This window comes from Eleutherodactylus coqui, chromosome 13 (assembly GCF_035609145.1).
Source record: "Eleutherodactylus coqui strain aEleCoq1 chromosome 13, aEleCoq1.hap1, whole genome shotgun sequence".
NCBI lineage: Eukaryota > Metazoa > Chordata > Amphibia > Anura > Eleutherodactylidae > Eleutherodactylus > Eleutherodactylus coqui.
In genome coordinates, this window is record NC_089849.1 from 51,370,713 (window position 1) to 51,388,146 (window position 17,434).

At 48.2% G+C, this 17,434-nt stretch overlaps 1 protein-coding gene across 2 annotated transcripts in view; it reads left to right on the plus strand.

Moving 5' to 3' along the window:
• The first annotated feature begins 3,471 nt into the window (after positions 1-3,471).
• MYBL2 (MYB proto-oncogene like 2) overlaps positions 3,472-17,434 on the plus strand; it is a 46,238-nt gene continuing 32,275 nt past the window's right edge. For both annotated transcript variants that reach the window (XM_066588091.1, XM_066588092.1), the window contains exons 1-5: positions 3,472-3,575; positions 13,259-13,352; positions 15,121-15,192; positions 16,153-16,245; positions 16,343-16,563. In XM_066588091.1, coding sequence (XP_066444188.1) covers positions 3,556-3,575; positions 13,259-13,352; positions 15,121-15,192; positions 16,153-16,245; positions 16,343-16,563 — 500 coding nt within the window. In that variant the 5' untranslated portion in view covers positions 3,472-3,555. The remainder of the gene's footprint in view (positions 3,576-13,258; positions 13,353-15,120; positions 15,193-16,152; positions 16,246-16,342; positions 16,564-17,434) is intronic.

Sequence of the window (17,434 nt, forward strand, 5' to 3'; positions counted from 1 at the left end):
TGGCACACAGAGCCCTGTCTGCTGGCACGCGCGCTGATGGCTGCTCACCACGATAGTGATTGCCGGCCGGGGTGCTGCAGCTCCCCTGCAGGTAATCACTTAGCGGCGCTGATCCCGAGCACACACTCTGCCATCAGTGTGTGCACCCGGGATTAGCGCTGAGAAAAGGAGGAGCAGGACTACTAGGAGGAGGTAAGTATATGGGTTGGAGGGGGGCTATTACTACTGGGGCTACTAAGAGGGTTAATATTACTACTGGGGATATTGTGCAGTTAATATTACTACTGGAGGTACTGGGAGGACTAATATTTCTACTAGAGCTACTGTGGGTTAATATTATTGCTGGGGCTACTGTGGGGTTAATATTACTACTGGGGCTGCTGTGGGGTTAAAATTGCTACTGGGGCTACTGAGGGCTTTAATATTAATACTGTGGCTACTGCTGGGTTAATATTTCTACTGGGGCTACTAAGGGGGTTAATATTAGTACTGCAACTACTGTTGGGTTAATATTGCTACTGAGAGGGTTATTATTATTACTGGGGCTACTGTGGGGTCACTATTACTGCTGAGGGTTACTATTGTTACTAGGGCCACTGTGGGGATCACTATTGTTATTGAGGCCACTGTGGGGGGTCACTATTACTACTGAGGCCACTGTGTGGGTCTCTATTACTACTGAGGACACTGTGGGGGTCACTATCACTACTGGGGCCAATATGGGGGACCATACTACTACTAATGCCACTTTGGGGGTCACTATTACTACTGGGCCCACAATAAGGAGTCACTATTACTACTGGGGACAATATAGGGGTCACTATTACTACTGGGGGGCATGGAGGCTCTTTTGCACCCGTGCCCCTGAGCCTTTAGTTACGCCCCTACTGGTAATTGCTTGCAATTGGAGGAGGAAAGAGGAGGGTAAGTGTTATTGTTCCTCCTCCATCTCTCCCTACACCCATGAAAAGCTGCTGAGTCTCCTGTGCGGTGCTGAGCAAGAACAGGTCAGTTGCTGCCTCAGCAGTTACTAGTGTGGTGTAGGACAGTGTGTGAAGGGGAAATAGGGGGCGTACTGTAGGGTGCATGTCCTATAAAGGATTCTACACTGAGGATAGGAGTGCAAGGAATGTATACTCTGGGCCTCACTCACACAGGTGCTCTTCTGTCCACATTTTCTATGGATGTAGTATGGACAGTATACAGCATTGTTACTTTGCATTGCTGTATTCAGACTTGTATTTTTATGTGCATGGCAAATAAAATTGCAGCATGTCCTACTTTGGTCTGTATTTACAGACCAGAATCGGCCATTGAAGTCCATGCGGGCGCAAAAAAAATGTGGTGAACACGTATGTAACATTAGTTTTTGCTGTGTGTTTTTTGCACATGTGCAGCCAGGCATCAGTTTGGCCTTCTGGCATTTTTTGTGCATGTGACTCAGAGTGAAAATAAAAAAAGGGATGCACACCAAAAACACACTAAGGACGGGTCTCACACGGGCGATGAAATCACATGAAATTTGGGCAGTGCGAGACGCACAAATATAAACCCCATTCATTTGAATGGGTTCATACAATTGCGCAATGTTTTCCCACATGGCACCGCGATGCGAGAAACACATTGCAGCATGTTTTATTTCCTACCATATTGCCTATTGTTGAGGCAGCAGCGCCGGCCCCATTGAAAGCAATGGGAGAACTCCGCAATCCTCTGTGACAGCAGCAGCAGGGGATTCCTTCATCCCCGTGGGGAATCCCTTATAGACACAGCAAGGAAATCCCTTCAGACGCAGCGGGGGCAGAGGCTGTACGGGGGCAGGGTTAATTATTGACACTTAGCCCCGCCCCTGTCCCACCTCCTTTCATTGCAAATAGTGCAGAGGGGCGGAGAGGAGGCAGAGAGGGGGCGGGAGCTCAGTTCTTGCTCCTGGCTCTTCCATCCCCCCCCCCCTGCAGAGGAGGACGACCTATATCGGCTCGGCGTGAAAACCGAGCCGATATACGTTCGTGTGAATGCAGCCTTATGTCTGCCTTACCACAGGTACTTCTTTAAGGCCCATTTACACGCAACGACTATTGCTCAAAATTCGTTCAAACGACCACAAATGAGTGATAATGGTTGTGGGCAAACTCAGCCATTGTGCACTTTTCGTCTAAATGATGATTTTGAGGTGAGCTTAAAATCCATTCTTCACCTGCAGAGAGATAAAGTATCTCTCAATAGACCGCATTACTGCCCTGAGGAGAACAATGCAGCTGTGTGCAGAGCCCAGCCCACATGCTGGGCTCAGCAAACAGCTCTTGGAGGCCATTTACAAGTAAATGTAGGTGATAGTGTTAATGGAGCCTGGAATTCTGTCGGCTGGGGAAGAAGAGTTTAGCACTGCTAAACTCCCTTCTCTTGCCGACAACTCCCATTGTCTTCCATGGGAGCTGCCGGCTGATCGCAGCCAATAGATAAGACAAGTCGTGTCTTTTCTGACTGCACGTAAAAGCAGCCGTGCGGAATCCGCAGTCTATGCGCTATCTTTTACGCACCGGAAAACACCCATCTGAACAAATGCGTGGGAATCCAACGCTTCAGATATCTGCGATTTTCACCCGTTTTATTGCGGCAAAACAGCCGCGATAAAGCGTTGTTGTGAATAAGGCCTTAAAGGGATACATTTAGTGCCTTTAATCTGCTACTGACCCTCAACTAACTGAAAATGGCAGCAATTAGTGATTCCGAATCCACAAGAAGCATCTGCTGTTCTGCGGGGTGACTTCACAAGTCCTCCTGGTAATTAATTCTTTTGTTCATCTCCCTACAATGAAGCCATTAGTTTCCATGGCAACCTTGTTTACCCCAATGTATCTTAGGAGTTTATACACCAGATACGTCTCGGCTCCTTCATAACAGAAATCCGTCAGTCGCTGACATTCTGTGTAGAAACGAATGAGAGCGACTAACGATCCGTATTTAAAGCGCGCAATTAGTGAAATCCGTATTGACCGACCAGCAGAGGGCGCTCTACAAAAAAGGCTAATCTTTTGCCAAAAAGCTTAGAATCGCCTGTATTGCACATTCAACTAAAAAAAAAATGAAGTTACGCTTTGACGTGACTGTATTTCTGCACACAGCTGTGGCCATAACCCATATAGGAGGCTTGTATAGAATAACACGATGGATGTATCTAGAATTCTGTGTAAAGTCCTTTATTAGATTAACGTATAACTGTGGAATGAGAAGAGCTGGCTGTATGAGCCCGCCAGCAGGGGGCGCCGCACCGCGCCCTGTCAGCCACACACAACTCTCCTCACACATTTCAGATTTTGCGCCTTTTCAGTCTCCTCCCCGCCCTTCTCTCTGATTGGACCGCTACGCCGTGTCAGCTCCGCCCCCTGCCAGCACCGTTGCTCTCTGGCTGGGATCAGCTTTCTTCTGGGCGTGTCGCGTGCGTGACGTCATCGCGTGCCCTCCGACCCCGGAAAGGGCGGACCGGAGCTGCGCGCGCAGCGGGCGGGAGATAGGAAAAACAATAACGCCCGAGACGGCGGCCAGGCCCCAGTCATGACCCGGATGGGACGGAGGTGAGACGGAGGGGAACGGGGAGCTTAGGCCGGTGTTTGTTACTTCTCAGGGCCTGGCGGTGCCGTGTATAGAACTTAGTAGTGGCTGTAGGGTGATAAGAGCCGGTCCGCCCTGCAGGCGGGGAGACCCTCCTCTATCAGGAGACCATTGTGCCCTCTTACTAGTCACTTGTCTGACCTTGTGTTGGTGAGTTGGTGCTGTGCCCCCCTGGGCAGTGCCCGGCCTGCCAGCTCTCTGCCCTGGGAGGATGCGTTCACCCGTCTGCTGCATCTGCACCAAATGGGACTGGACAAGCATGGCCTCCATGGACCGCGCTGTAAGGGCGCCGCACGCTGCGCTCCCTCGTTATATGGCACTAAATCTACTTTCGAAATACAGATTTGCGACAAATCGTGGTCATCGCCCGCCGTCTGCTGGTCCCGCTGCGGCGAATGTGCTCCACAATGAGGCCTTCTGCACGGCGGCTGATCGGGGAGCGCAGTAATCGTGCGCTGTCATGACAACGCGCCGATCGTAAGGCCGCCTCCACATAAGAGTAAGACTTTGCGGAAAGAACAAGGCTTTTTGCGCACATTTCAGTGTATTTTACCGTACATTTTGCGCCACGGGCCGGGTTCATTTGCCCGTGGCGAACGGAGGCAGTGACTGAAATGACTGATTAGTTCCGGGCGTGTGTTTCCAGCACACTTACGCAGGGTTTTGCGCATCTCCTCGCGTATTTGCACTTCCCGTTGACGTCTGTGTTGCTGAAATGTGCCCACAAAAAATACACGCATGTAAAGGATCCCCTAGTAATCTGTGGGATCTAGTCACTGCGTAGGATGTGTGTAAACGTGTGCGGCCGGCCTAAGGCTGGGTTCACATGGGATGGATTGGCCGTAGGAATTCCGTGCGGAATTTCTGTGCGGCAGTTCCACCCGCGGCTCCTAATCCCGGGATTAGCCAGCCATGTGGATTTTGCAAAAATCTCGTCCACACAGGGTGTCCAATCCGTTGCGGCAAAGTCAGGGCGGAACCAGCGACGCAGAATTGACAGCCGCAGCATGGCCCCCCCCCTCCCCCCGCGGCCTCCCTCCTCTCTATGGGAAGAGAGCTGCTACGGAATGCCGGCAGCCGAACCGCTTCAAAACCCGCGGCGAAATGCGGCAGGTTTTGAAGCTGCGGCTCTCCTGTGGAAATCTTGCAGCTTTTCCGTGCGCCCAAGCCGCGACCCTTGGTAACCCAGCCTGAGGCTTCATTCCGACGAGCGGATTTACGCTGCTATTTAAATGCGTTTGCACCTGGCCGAAAATCGTGACCATCTGAGGTATTGGTTTCCAATCTGAACTCGCCCTAAGGCCGGGCGCACACGAGCGTAATTTCATTGTGCTCATAATACGCGGTAAATGGCGTCAACGGACGTTCATTGATTCTCATTGATTCATTCACACCAAACATAATGCGCACATAAAGAAGAATGGCGCGTGTTGTAGGTTACTGCGTGTTACGTGCGATAGAGCCGTTCTCTATGGGTGCCTATGAGAACGCTGTACATACTCAATTACATGGCGGTTTTTAATGCATGTTGCTAGGAAACATGACTTAAAAGTTGGAGGGGGTGTGAAAATAACATGTGGCACAGGAGTGTGCGTAAAAGACGCCGTCAGGTACAGGCCGACGCCATCACAGCGCTTTACCTTCCTGCCGTGTGAGCCCGACCTTGGACTGCCACTTTTTCCGTGTGAGTTTTATTTAGTGAAGCCGCAGGGGACAGGAGCGCCATTCATTCAACAGGTTAATTTACACATGGATGTCGTTTTTTTTTCTTTTTTTTTTTTTGGTGTGTGATTTATATTCAAGAATCACACATTCTGTATGGGAGCCTATAAAGCGCACATTGCAGTCGCCACATACGGGTGCGATGCTTTCTTAACACAAGGCGACCGCATGAAAAAAATATGCAGGGGAAAATGTGTTAAAAATGGCAAAAACACACAACAGACACATGAAAATTGCAGTTAAAAGTCCTACGGAAAATGGTCAGTTTTTAACCCAACTGGCCCTTGTCTGTGAATCCAGCTTCAGGGCTTGTTCCTATCGGGGCCCGCGGTCGTGTTCTGAGCCACCTGCTAATATACAGGATAACATATGCAGCGCTGTTGTGTCCTGTTAGATGCTGAATGGACCGGACCCCCTCAGGCCGGGTTCATACGGGACGGATTTGCCGCTGAATTTCTGTGGGACAACTCTGCCCGCGGCTCCTAATCCCGTGATAAGCCAGCCATGCGGACAAGATTTTGCAAAAATCTCATCCACACGTGGCAGCCAATCTGTTGTGGCAAAGCCAGGCGGAACTGGTGATGCGTCGAATTGACAGCCGCAGCATGTCCTTTCTTTTTTTTTTTTTTTTTTTTTTTTTTTTTTTCTGTTGCAGCCTCACTCCTCTCTATGGGGAAAGAAAACCACAGTGGAGTGCCGCGGGTTTCGAAGCTTCGGCTGTCCCGTGGAAATCTCGCAGCTTTTCGGTGTGTCCAGACTGCGAGTTTTCCATCCCGTGGGAACCCAGCCTTAGTAATTGGGGTCTGCTCGGCGTCATTCGGAAGGGTTTCTGTTTGGGTCACAGGAAAATAGCGACATCTGTCTGAATGGAACCGTCATACTCGGTGCTGCAAAGGTCAAGTGTTACAGGACGGTGGAAGGTCCGCCAGGACGGAGACGATCTTACTGAGCAGCATAGAGGTCCTGAGGGAGGAACCACACTCTGACTGGCATATTTCCTCGTAAGGCATATGAGCAGCGGGCATCATCTGGGCACAAGAATTCTAAAGAAGCCCCCAGTAAGCTGTCGGCCCCCGAACCACCTTTCCTAAAGTGTATCCATAAAGGCCCATTTAGACACAATGCTTATCGCTCAAAAGATGTCGGTCAAGCGACCTTTGAGCGATAATCTTTGTGTCATTTGCAGCCCAAGATGAGCGATCACCTTGCGCTGCCAGCAGAGGATGCAGAAGACAAGCGGGGTGTCCCCGCTTGTCTTCTGCATACAGCTGTTCCCCTGCCCCAGCGCCCGGCTGTTATACAGACGAGCGCTCCGAGCGGAGGATGCAGAAGACAAGTAGGGTGTCCCCGCTTGTCTTCTGCATACAGCTGTTCCCCTGCTCCAGCGCCCGGCTGTTATACAGACGAGCGCTCCGAGCGGAGGATGCAGAAGACAAGTAGGGTGTCCCCGCTTGTCTTCTGCATACAGCTGTTCCCCCTGCTCCAGCGCCCGGCTGTTATACAGACGAGCGCTCCGAGCGGAGGATGCAGAAGACAAGTAGGGTGTCCCCGCTTGTCTTCTGCATACAGCTGTTCCCCCTGCTCCAGCGCCCGGCTGTTATACAGCCGAGTGCTCCGAGCGGAGGATGCAGAAGACAAGTAGGGTGTCCCCGCTTGTCTTCTGCATCCAGATGTTTTCTGCACGGAGCGCCTGGCTGTTATACAGCTGAGCGCTCCATGCCAGGTATGGAGAACGGAGCTGGACCGCTCTGTTCTTTATACACAGCCTGTTATCAGGGAGTGGGATACAGCCGAAACAATAGTATCAGCTGTATCCCGCTGTGAATCCCTGATAAGGCTCATCGTCAGCATGCTGAAAGACAACGATGAGCGGCGGTATAACGAAAACTGCACGATGTAGGTGCAGTTACACACGATTATCGCTCAAAAGACGGCTTTTGAGTGAATTTTGAGCGATAATGGTTGTCTAAATGGGCCTCAACTCCCAACTACACGTCTCAGTGAAGGACAGTCTAAGGCTGGGTTCACACAGGGTGGATTTGCCGCGGTTTTTCCGAACTGCTTCTGCGGCAAAACCGCTTTAAAGGTTAATTTGGGCTTGCGGATTTTGCTGATGATTTTCGTGCGGAAAAATCCGCAAGTGTTTTTTTCCGCAGCGCTTTTTTACTATTTGCTGTGTATTTTGGTGCGGATTTAGCTGCGTCTATAGAGGTCTATGGACAACAAAACGCTGCGGAAAAGACCAAAGATTGAACATGCTGCATCTTTTAAAACCGCGCCGCAGTTGCATTTCCGCACTGCGGCTGTGCGAAAAAAATCAGTCCTGTGAGAACAGCTTTTTGGCGAATCTCATTTGTGCTGCGTCGCACTGCAAACGCAGCGGTTTTGCCGCAGTGCGGAAATGCAACGGTAATCCGCAGCAAAACCGCCCTGTGTGAAAATAGCCTAATCCTCCCACCCCATATACCAAGGAGGGTCTATCAGTCTGATGCACATGCTCAGATGCTGCATTCACAAGCAGATTCTTTGAACCCTTGCCCCTTTGATTGTACTCTGTGACATTCGGTGTGCCTGACAGTCTGACATCGCCCATTGAGCGTGAGTGACGGGGACAGCCCACTTGACACATTTAGCTCTAGCTCCCAATGCAATTTAGAAAGGAATTTCTGGGTGTAGGGAGGCAAATGAAGAAGGATAGCAGGGATGAAGCCAGGCGCTACGTCAGCAGGACCATACAGTCAGTTCAGCTGGTTCTATGCCATGACAGATCCTCTTTAAGACGGGCAGACAAGCTGCCCATATAAGCGTTTGACCTTTTGACAAGTTAATTAGGCAATTCTCATCCTTCAAAGTTAGTTTTTCCTCGTTAGGAATTACCCTGTTAAATTTCTATCTGCGGGGGGTACTGTCTTGGGTGGGTGGGGGGCAAATAAAACAGACAGCGCTCGACAATCGAGCCCAGGTATGCGAGGCCCCATTGAAATCGACAAGAGCGCTGATAAGCGTGGCGCTCAAGACGCCGCAGTAAAAAGCGGCCGGTATGAGCGGCCGAAGGCTACTGTCATGCACAGCGTTGGCAAAACACCATGATTTTAATCAAGCTGTCTTTTATATTAGTGCCGTTTTTGTTGCAGCTTTTAACGCACCCCATCAATGTGATGGGTGATGAGCTGCGTTTAAAAAGGGCCAAAATGTAGCAGACGGCGTTTAGATGTTGCGGCATTAGAAACCACTAATCTGAACGATTAATGATTAATCATCTCTTGTTCGGACCGCGGAGGTGTGGGGGAAAAAAGAAATCAAACAATGCTTCTCCCGTGTAAACAGGCAGGGGTTAATCTGTTTACTGGGAATGGAGGCGGTTGGGCTGGAGTGATCCCCGTCCCGCTCTGCCTCCATTCGCTGAGCAATGGTCGCTCCTGTGTAAAAGCAGAGGGACCGAGCATCGCTGGGAGAGAGCCGCCCGCCAGTGGTCCCGTGTTAGTCGTCCATTATGAACGACTGCCTGTTAGTGTGAATGGAGTCGGTTGGGCCAGAGATCATTCCAGCCCGCCACCTCCATTCAGCAAGCCATCCTAACGTCAGGAGCAACTATCGCTGGGGCGGCTGTTGGGGATTGAAGCGCCCAAGAGTTGGCCTGTGTAAGGGCTAATGCCCACGGCCGGATTTCCGCTGCGTGAAACACGGCGGAAATCTGCGGTGTTTCACCGCAGCTATTAGGTTCTATTGAAATTACCCGCGGCATGTCCTATTTGCCGCGGCAATACGTACGGACGAATTCCATTGTAGTCAATGGAGTCACACTGCGGAAGTATAGCGTGAACATGCGCCCCGCTCACCGCCGGCCGCGTCATATGACACCACTCGTGCGTCATGCAGTGTACTGCACATGCGTGCCGGGGCATCATGCGGGAGCTACGCAGTGGATCCGGAGGTGGATATGGAGTCTTTTTTTCTTAGGAGATGTACAAATTTAACATTAATTTATTAACACTTTGTTTTCCTACACCAAGCCAAGATTGCAAAGGCTCATAGGTGTCAGAATGATAGATACCCCCATAAATGACCCCATTTTAAAAAATGAGTATTTTGACCCCGCGGTTTCTTTATGCAATTTAGAGGAGAAAAACAAAAATGTCATATTTTAGCAGGGAGCTTTCACGTCTACAGGCCCCCGGGGCTTTAACTCAAAGAGCGAATGTGTTTTTACGTACGTCCCTGAGGATTAAAGCCCACTTAGTCAGGATGTAAGAAGGCAATGGGGCGGTCACTAAGGGGCTACGGACCGTGGGGTCTGTAAGCCAAACTTCCAACTGCCGACCCCTTCATATGACTGATGATACCTTAACTGTATTACAGTGGTACCATCAGGCTACCATTATGATAAAATGGTCACGCTACATCCTGCACTCCACATCCTAGTTAGCAATGTTTTTGATAAACAGGGGCTTAGATAGAACATTACCGTATTTTTCGCCTTATAAGACGCACCGGTCTATAAGACGCACCGATCTATAAGACGCACCCCCGTTTTAGAGCGGGAAAATAGGGAGAAAAAAATCATTACTCACCTCCCCCGGCGTTCTGCGGCGCTGCTGCAGGCTGTCGCTCCCTCCTGGTCCCCGGCAGAGCATTGCTTTCTGGATGCAGGGCTTGAAATCCCCGCCTCCAGAAAGCTAATACTGTGATTGGCTAAAACACGCCGTCAGCCAATCGCAGCCATTCAATTACATCATTGAATGGCTGTGATTGGCTGAAGGCGCACGTGTGTTAGCCAATCACAGCCATTCAATGATGTCATGAGGCGGGGATTTCAAGCCCCGCGTACAGAAAGCAATGCTCTGCCAGGGACCAGGAGGGAGCGACAGCCTGCAGCAGCGCCGCAGAATGCCGGGGGAGGTGAGTAATGATTTTTTTTTTTTGACAGGAGGAGAGAAATCTTCTAACTGATGGCACATTTGTTTGTGCGATCGCGAATTTAACGTGCAATCGTGCTAAATAAATCGCGTCCGCGCTAAAAATGGCGGTCTGAACAAATTTTCGGCACATTCGCTTTATAAGACGCAGGAACTTTTCCCCTCCGCTTTGGAGGCGGAAAAAGTGCGTCTTATAAAGCGAAAAATACGGTATATTTCTAGGACTTTTCAAAACTTTCCTAAATTCCCATAAAAGGAATATGCAACAAATTCTGCATGGAATTAATTCTACCATATTTATGATATACTTGCCAGAGTTGGAACATTTTCTACTGACTCCACAGTAGCCAACGATCAGCCAACAAACGAACTAACGCTGATCATCGTGTTCATTGTCCCATCATTTACGTTTTGTTGGTTGGCTGCACATCTCCAACTGTCTACACTGCAGATAATCTACCCATGTAGACATGATTGACAAGTGCGGATCAACATGCTTATTGCCAGTCAGATGGAACAGTACCTCTGCAGCGCCACCTATTGGATGACAGCATTCCTTCAAATCCATGTCAGAAATGCTGTCATCCAAAAGGTGGCGCTGCAGAGGTATTGTTCCATCTTCCTTATTTGCATAAATTACCCAGAGGAGCGTGCATGACTGTATAAGTCTCCTCACTACCCTCTCTGGTGTCTTCTTGCACCCTTTTTGGGTGCTCTCCTTGGGGAGAGACTATGCCTTCCCCTGACCCATTCATCCGCTAGGTATCGCCACACAGTTTTTGGGTGCTCTCCTTAAGGAGAGACGACACCCCTCTTGACCTATTGACAGTCTGCACTCATGACCTCGGGCAGACTTTCTGTCCATGTGAAAGCACCCTTAAAGGGGTTGTCCCGCGCCGAAACGGTTTTTTTTTTTTTCAATAGGCCCCCCCGTTCGGCGCGAGACAAACCCAATGCATGTGTTAAAAAAAAAAACGTTTAGTACTTACCCGAATCCCCGCGCTGCGGCGATTTCTTCCTTACCTTACTAAGATGGCCGCCGGGATCTTCACCCACGATGCACCGCGGGTCTTCTCCCATGGTGCACCGTGGGCTCTGTGCGGTCCATTGCCGATTACAGCCTCCTGATTGGCTGGAATCGGCACACGTGACGGGGCGGAGCTACGAGGACCAGCTTTCCGGCACGAGCGGCCCCATTCACCAGGGAGAAGACCGGACTGCGCAAGCGCGTCTAATCGGGCGATTAGACGCTGAAATTAGACGGCACCATGGAGACGAGGATGCTAGCAACGGAGCAGGTAAGTGAATAACTTCTGTATGGCTCATAATTAATGCACGATGTACATTACAAAGTGCATTAATATGGCCATACAGAAGTGCTGAACCCCACTTGCTTTCGCGGGACAACCCCTTTAATTCTTGGTATGTGTGTCTTTTACAGGACTTCGATAACAGTACAACCCTCAGCATCCACTGTGTAAACGTGGCAAGGCCCGCACCAACACTGCTACTCGGAATATTTGTGAGCCACTTTTACACAAACGTAATGTGGAGGCTTTTTTGCACCAGTATTGTGGATGAGTGGCCCAGCCGTGGAGTCCTGTGATATCCTTTTGTCAGTAGATGGCAGTGTGGTCAGGATTCTTCCCTGTAACAGCACAAAAATGCATCCCTAAAACACTCGCTTGAAACCGGCTTGCACCTATTCCTCGTAGCGCTATTGGGACCGGCCTGGCTGTGCTCACAAAGGGCTGCACTGTTATCAAATTCATTGGAAAACTAAGCTTGGAAATCTTATACTGGGGTCTTAGAAAAGCTGGAACTGTAGTTTTGGGGGATCTTACAAGTTCTGTTTAATTTTTTTTCTTTAGGCCTCCTGCACAAGGGTGGAAATCCCGCGGCAGAATTTCCCCCAGAATCTCCGCTCGTGCATACTGCCGTAGCATTGCATTATCTAATGCAATCATATGCAGACAGCCATGATTTGACCGCATGAAAACTTGCGCAGTAAATCACGGATTGTAATTCTATGCGAGCAGAGGCCCGCACAAAAACGTCACCTCTGACATGCCGACACTGCACATAGCAGAGCGGAGAAGACGCCGTAAGGGGGTGAGCTGCGGTGGTCACTGCAGGGGCACGGCTCACATCCCGCTGCGAGAATTCTCGCAGCGGGAACCGATCCGGCCGTGTGCAGGAGGCCTTACATAGAGGTGTGTGTATAAAAAAAAATAAATAAATAAATAAAACTTTATAAATTTGTGGTTTATATTGTATTCCTATAGAAATCCTAATGAAGTAAACCTACTCTTAAGCCGTGTGATGAATTTGTGGATATTCTACTTCAAAACTCTTGAATCAAGTAGAGCCCCATGCACATGAGATGGGATGATGACCTCGCACAAGGCAGTCATGCCCCACTACATGTGGTGCTCGTGGCTTTAGAGGATACTGTACATTGCAGCATTGGTGCATCACAAGAAAACCGAGCACTTCCTGGGTCCATATGGTTGTTGGGAAGTTGATAAAATTTGATCATTTCAACCAAAACAGCCGTTCCTCTAGTGAAATATAACAATGATTGTTCTGGGCAATCAATGACCCTGTCTGGCAAGCAGCTGTGCCTGACACTTTCATCTAGAGTTGGACAAAAGATCTTTCCTCCAGTAATGATTTTTCTTTGAAGGATGTCCGGTGTCGCTGAACGTGTCCGGCCAGTCTGAACAAATGTAACTGTCATTAAGGAGTAAAATGTGCGGCCGCGTCCGCAAAACGATCAGTTACCAGGCAATTGATCAGCAATCAACCTACTTCTATCTGATGTGTGTCGCCAGCTTTACTTTTTGCATAAAGCACAAGCGGAAAACGGCACTTTTGTTTTAACATTTGAGAAAATTAGGATTAGAATTGAATCGTCTAAATATGTGAAATAAATGAGTTTTTATTTTTAGGCCATGTTGTCTAGTTGTATTTTAAGCAACTTTGTAACATAACGTTTCTCTCTGCAGTGACGATCTGGAAGACTTCCATTATCAAGACACAGATTCTGATGTTCCAGAGCACAGGGAGAACAGAGTCAAGGTGAAATGGACGCATGAGGAGGTGAGGTTGTTGTAGAGTGTTCTCAGAATCGACTTATTGCCTATCCCATGGACAGGGGATAAGTCTGATCAGTAGGCCCCCCCCCCCTTTCCTTCCGGACTGACCACGAAGGCACGGTCCCATGTCCCCCTTCCTCGCTGCTCCCTTTGAAGTGACTGGAGCAGTAGCTAAGCATAAGCGCTGCTTCTCCATTCAGTTTTATGGAACTGCTGGAGATGGCTGAGCGCTTATGCCTGGCTGTCTTTGATGGTCCCATTGACATGAGTGGAGTGGCAGAGTACATGTTCAGCTGCCGCTTTACTCAAGCTCCTCTTTGCTGTGGAGAATGCAGTAAGGAGGAAAGTGAGATGTGAGACTTCTGTTCCTTGGTAGGGTCCTACTGGTGGGACTTGCAGTAATCAAAATTTTATCACCTATCCTGTGGATAGACGGTTAGTGAATTGTGGATATATGCCTTTAAGGCTAGTTTTTCATGGCTGAGCGCGATACCTGGCTTTGAAACTCTGCCCGATATCACGCTCATGCACATGCAATGTCCCCGCAGATGCAAGGCATTTTTGTGTCAAAAACTCCACACATCACTTCAGTACAGTTGCGATACTCCAGCGCGTCTTTCAGCCGTGTAAGAGGATTGCCAAGTGTTTCCCATTGTTTTCAACAGGGAAACCTCGCATCGCCGTTGCTTGAACACCTCAAGCTGTGCAATTTATTTTCCGGCCCCATTGAAAACAATGGGCGATGTGTTCCGATCGTATGGGACACCTTTTTTGTTTTTTGTTTTCACGGCCGGCTGATATACGCTGTGATCTGATGCATTGGATTCCAATGCATCAGATCACATGGCCGTATTTCTGAGACGGAAAAGCACTGCGCTGGGCATTTTTACGTCTGGTCCAAAAGAGTTCTGGAACTATTTTTGGGGCCGGAATACATCGGCCGCTGCATGGGCTCCTATGGAAGCCCATTGTAGTGACCGCAAATGGGAGGGAGTTTAGCAGCGTAGCTGCTAAACTCCCTCTGTTCTCCTCTCCCCGTGTAGGCTCACCTGTCCTCTCCTCCCCGCTGGCTCTCTGCAATGGGAGGGGCGGGGGCAGAGCTAAGCGCCGGCCCGCCCCGCCTCGCCTCCTACCATTGCTGGCTGTGGACAAAATGGGCTTGATGTGGGTGGAGCTAAGCTCCCGCCTCTTGTCAATAGCTCTCAATGGGAGGAGGTGGGACAGAGCTTAGCTCCGCCCTTGTCCCGCCCTTCCACTGCAGAGAGCCAGCTGGGCGATGGCATGGTAGTCTCGGCATATGTGCGTCAGGACCCATGCCATCTTAACCGGCGCACAAACGGTTGATTTTTTTGCGTCCGTTCACCAGTTATAGCTCCCCCAATGTAGGGTATATCGGCCGGCCGTGAAAACGGCGGCTGATATTGGCCCGTGGGAAAGCGGCCTTAGGCATTACTATTTACATCAGGCCTGGTCTAGGCTGACAGCTGCTGTGAATTCTTCTGTAGAGATGTTAGTCATAACTCCCAGCTCATTGTAATCATACATGAAAACACTTTGCTGATGAATGTTTAAAGTGCAGTAAGCCAAACCTGGATACCAGGGCTGACTTTAGTCACCCTGAGGACTGGTATTGAACAACCGTAGTATGTATGGATGCAATCAGTTGCCTTTCCTTTTTTAAAAGCCTATTGTGTTTTGAAATGAAGTAAGGTTCACCTAATAAATTACTAAGCAAATTACAAGCCTCCTAATATCTGCTTTTATTTTACCAGGATGAAACGCTGCGAGCTTTGGTGAAAAAGTATGGGCAGGGTGAATGGAAACACATAGCCAGCCTCATGCCTGTGAGTAGTCTTGTGGTTTGATTAATTTTCACATCTGCGACGTGGCTCCGGTGCAGATCCTGCATGAAATGCTGAATGAAGTCCTGCATAGACATTCTTCATAGGATGTCTGTCAGATCATGGTATAATCTAATACATTATACACAGCATGAGTAATCAAATGATTGCAAGTTCAAGTCCCCTGTGGGGACACGAAGGAGAAAATAATTTAATGTGTTAAAAGAAAAAAAAATATTGGAAAAATGTAAAAAAAAAAACATTTCCGTGTGTGTGTATATATATATATCTTTAAACCCCAAACCATATGATCTATCACAGTAATGCATAATTTGTCTTGCACAGTGAACGTCGTCAGAAGAAAAAAATGCACAACACGAAATTGCATTTTATTATTAACCCATCTCAAGAATAATTTTCATAAATAGCAATTTTAGAGTTGTATGTACTCTAATATGGTACCAATAAAAATTACATGGTGTACTGCAAAAAATGTGCCCACACACAGTCGATTGAAGAATTAAAAAAAAAGGTTAAGGCAGTCAGAAGATAAGAGGTGGCAGCTCTAGAGATAGAAGGACCCTATGTAACAGACATTTGTGGCACATCCTGTAGATATGCCATAAATGTATGCGGGGATAATGCATTTTTCAATTTGTGGTACCACACCTCATGTGGCGCAGACTAAGCTCTTACGACCTGAAGGTTGCAGGTTCAATCCCTGTGTGGTTCAGGTAGCCGCCTTAAGGTTGACTCAGCCTTCCATCCTTCCGAGGTCGGTAAAATGAGTACCCAGCTTGGTAATAAATTACCTGAACGTGCTGCGGAATAAGTTGGCGTTAGACTAATAACAAGTCGCTTCTATGTGCCACATAGTCTTAATAAATATTTTTTTATACAGTTAGTTGAACCACCTTATGGAAAGTGTTATTGGAGTTTTCTCACTCGTTTTTATTTTATCAGACACGGACAGAGCAACAATGTCAGCACAGATGGCACCGTGTTCTTCATCCTGACCGTGTCAAAGGACCCTGGACTAAGGAAGAAGATGAGAAGGTAAGAGTTAGAACCAAGTATCAACTATTCTGGTGCCATTGAAACCATTCACCATAATAGTTATTTTTTGTGAATACATAAATTCCTGTGTCTGCAGGTTATTGAGCTGGTGAAAAAGTATGGAACCAAGCACTGGACACTCATTGCAAAGCAGCTGAGGGGAAGGTTGGGTAAACAGTGCCGCGAGCGCTGGCATAACCACCTCAATCCTGAGGTGAAGAAGTCCTCATGGACTGAAGAGGAGGATCGCATTATTTGTCAAGCACACAAACTGCTAGGCAATCGCTGGGCAGAAATAGCAAAGCTGTTGCCTGGACGGTATGTCATATGTTTAACACTTGACATTCTTTTATGCCTTTTGTTGTTAAACTAATAAATTGGTTAAATCGACTAGTACTTTATTCAAATCTGTCAAAGCAAGAATAAGTTTCTATAGATGAAACTTCAATTTACTGCAAGGAAAGTAACTTTTAATAGCCCACACATTACATGACGAACTCTGCTCTGTGTGCGTGTTATAAAGTTGGGCTACATTCACACGGGCGAGATGTTCAAAACGCGCACAAATATTCTTTTGAATGGACTTATTCACATGAGTGACTTTCACCCCTCCACAGCAAAGCTGCAAGGAAAAAAAATTGCTTCTGTTTTCAATGGGACCGTAGGATATTGCATGACACTTGCATGCCGTGCGATGTGATGTTTCCCATTTAAATCAATGGGAAGTACTTGCAATCCTCTGGTTTGCGTGAAACACGCTCCTGAGAATCTGGATTTCACAGGACTGATGCATTTTTGAATGAAAAATGCTTTAGATCTGTGTGGGAAAAATGCACGTTGCCAAGCGCAATATCAGGCTACGTTTCGCAGCCTAGTATCGTGCTCGCCCATATGAATGGAACTAGATATACTTGAATGATTAACTCTATAAAAAAAAAAAAAAGTTAAAGTAGTACATGCATAGTAATTAGCCACTGCAGTCACACGCAGAAGGGACATAATTTCACAAGTCACACATGACTGGGGGCACTTCTTACAAATGAAATATGCCTGTCCACGTAAGCATGACTTCAACAAACGAAATGGCAAAAAAGTGTGCCTCGGCACTTACAGATTTAATAACCGTTTTATACAATAACTTATGATCAAAACATGTAGGTCCATCTGCTACATCTAGGTGACCATCATT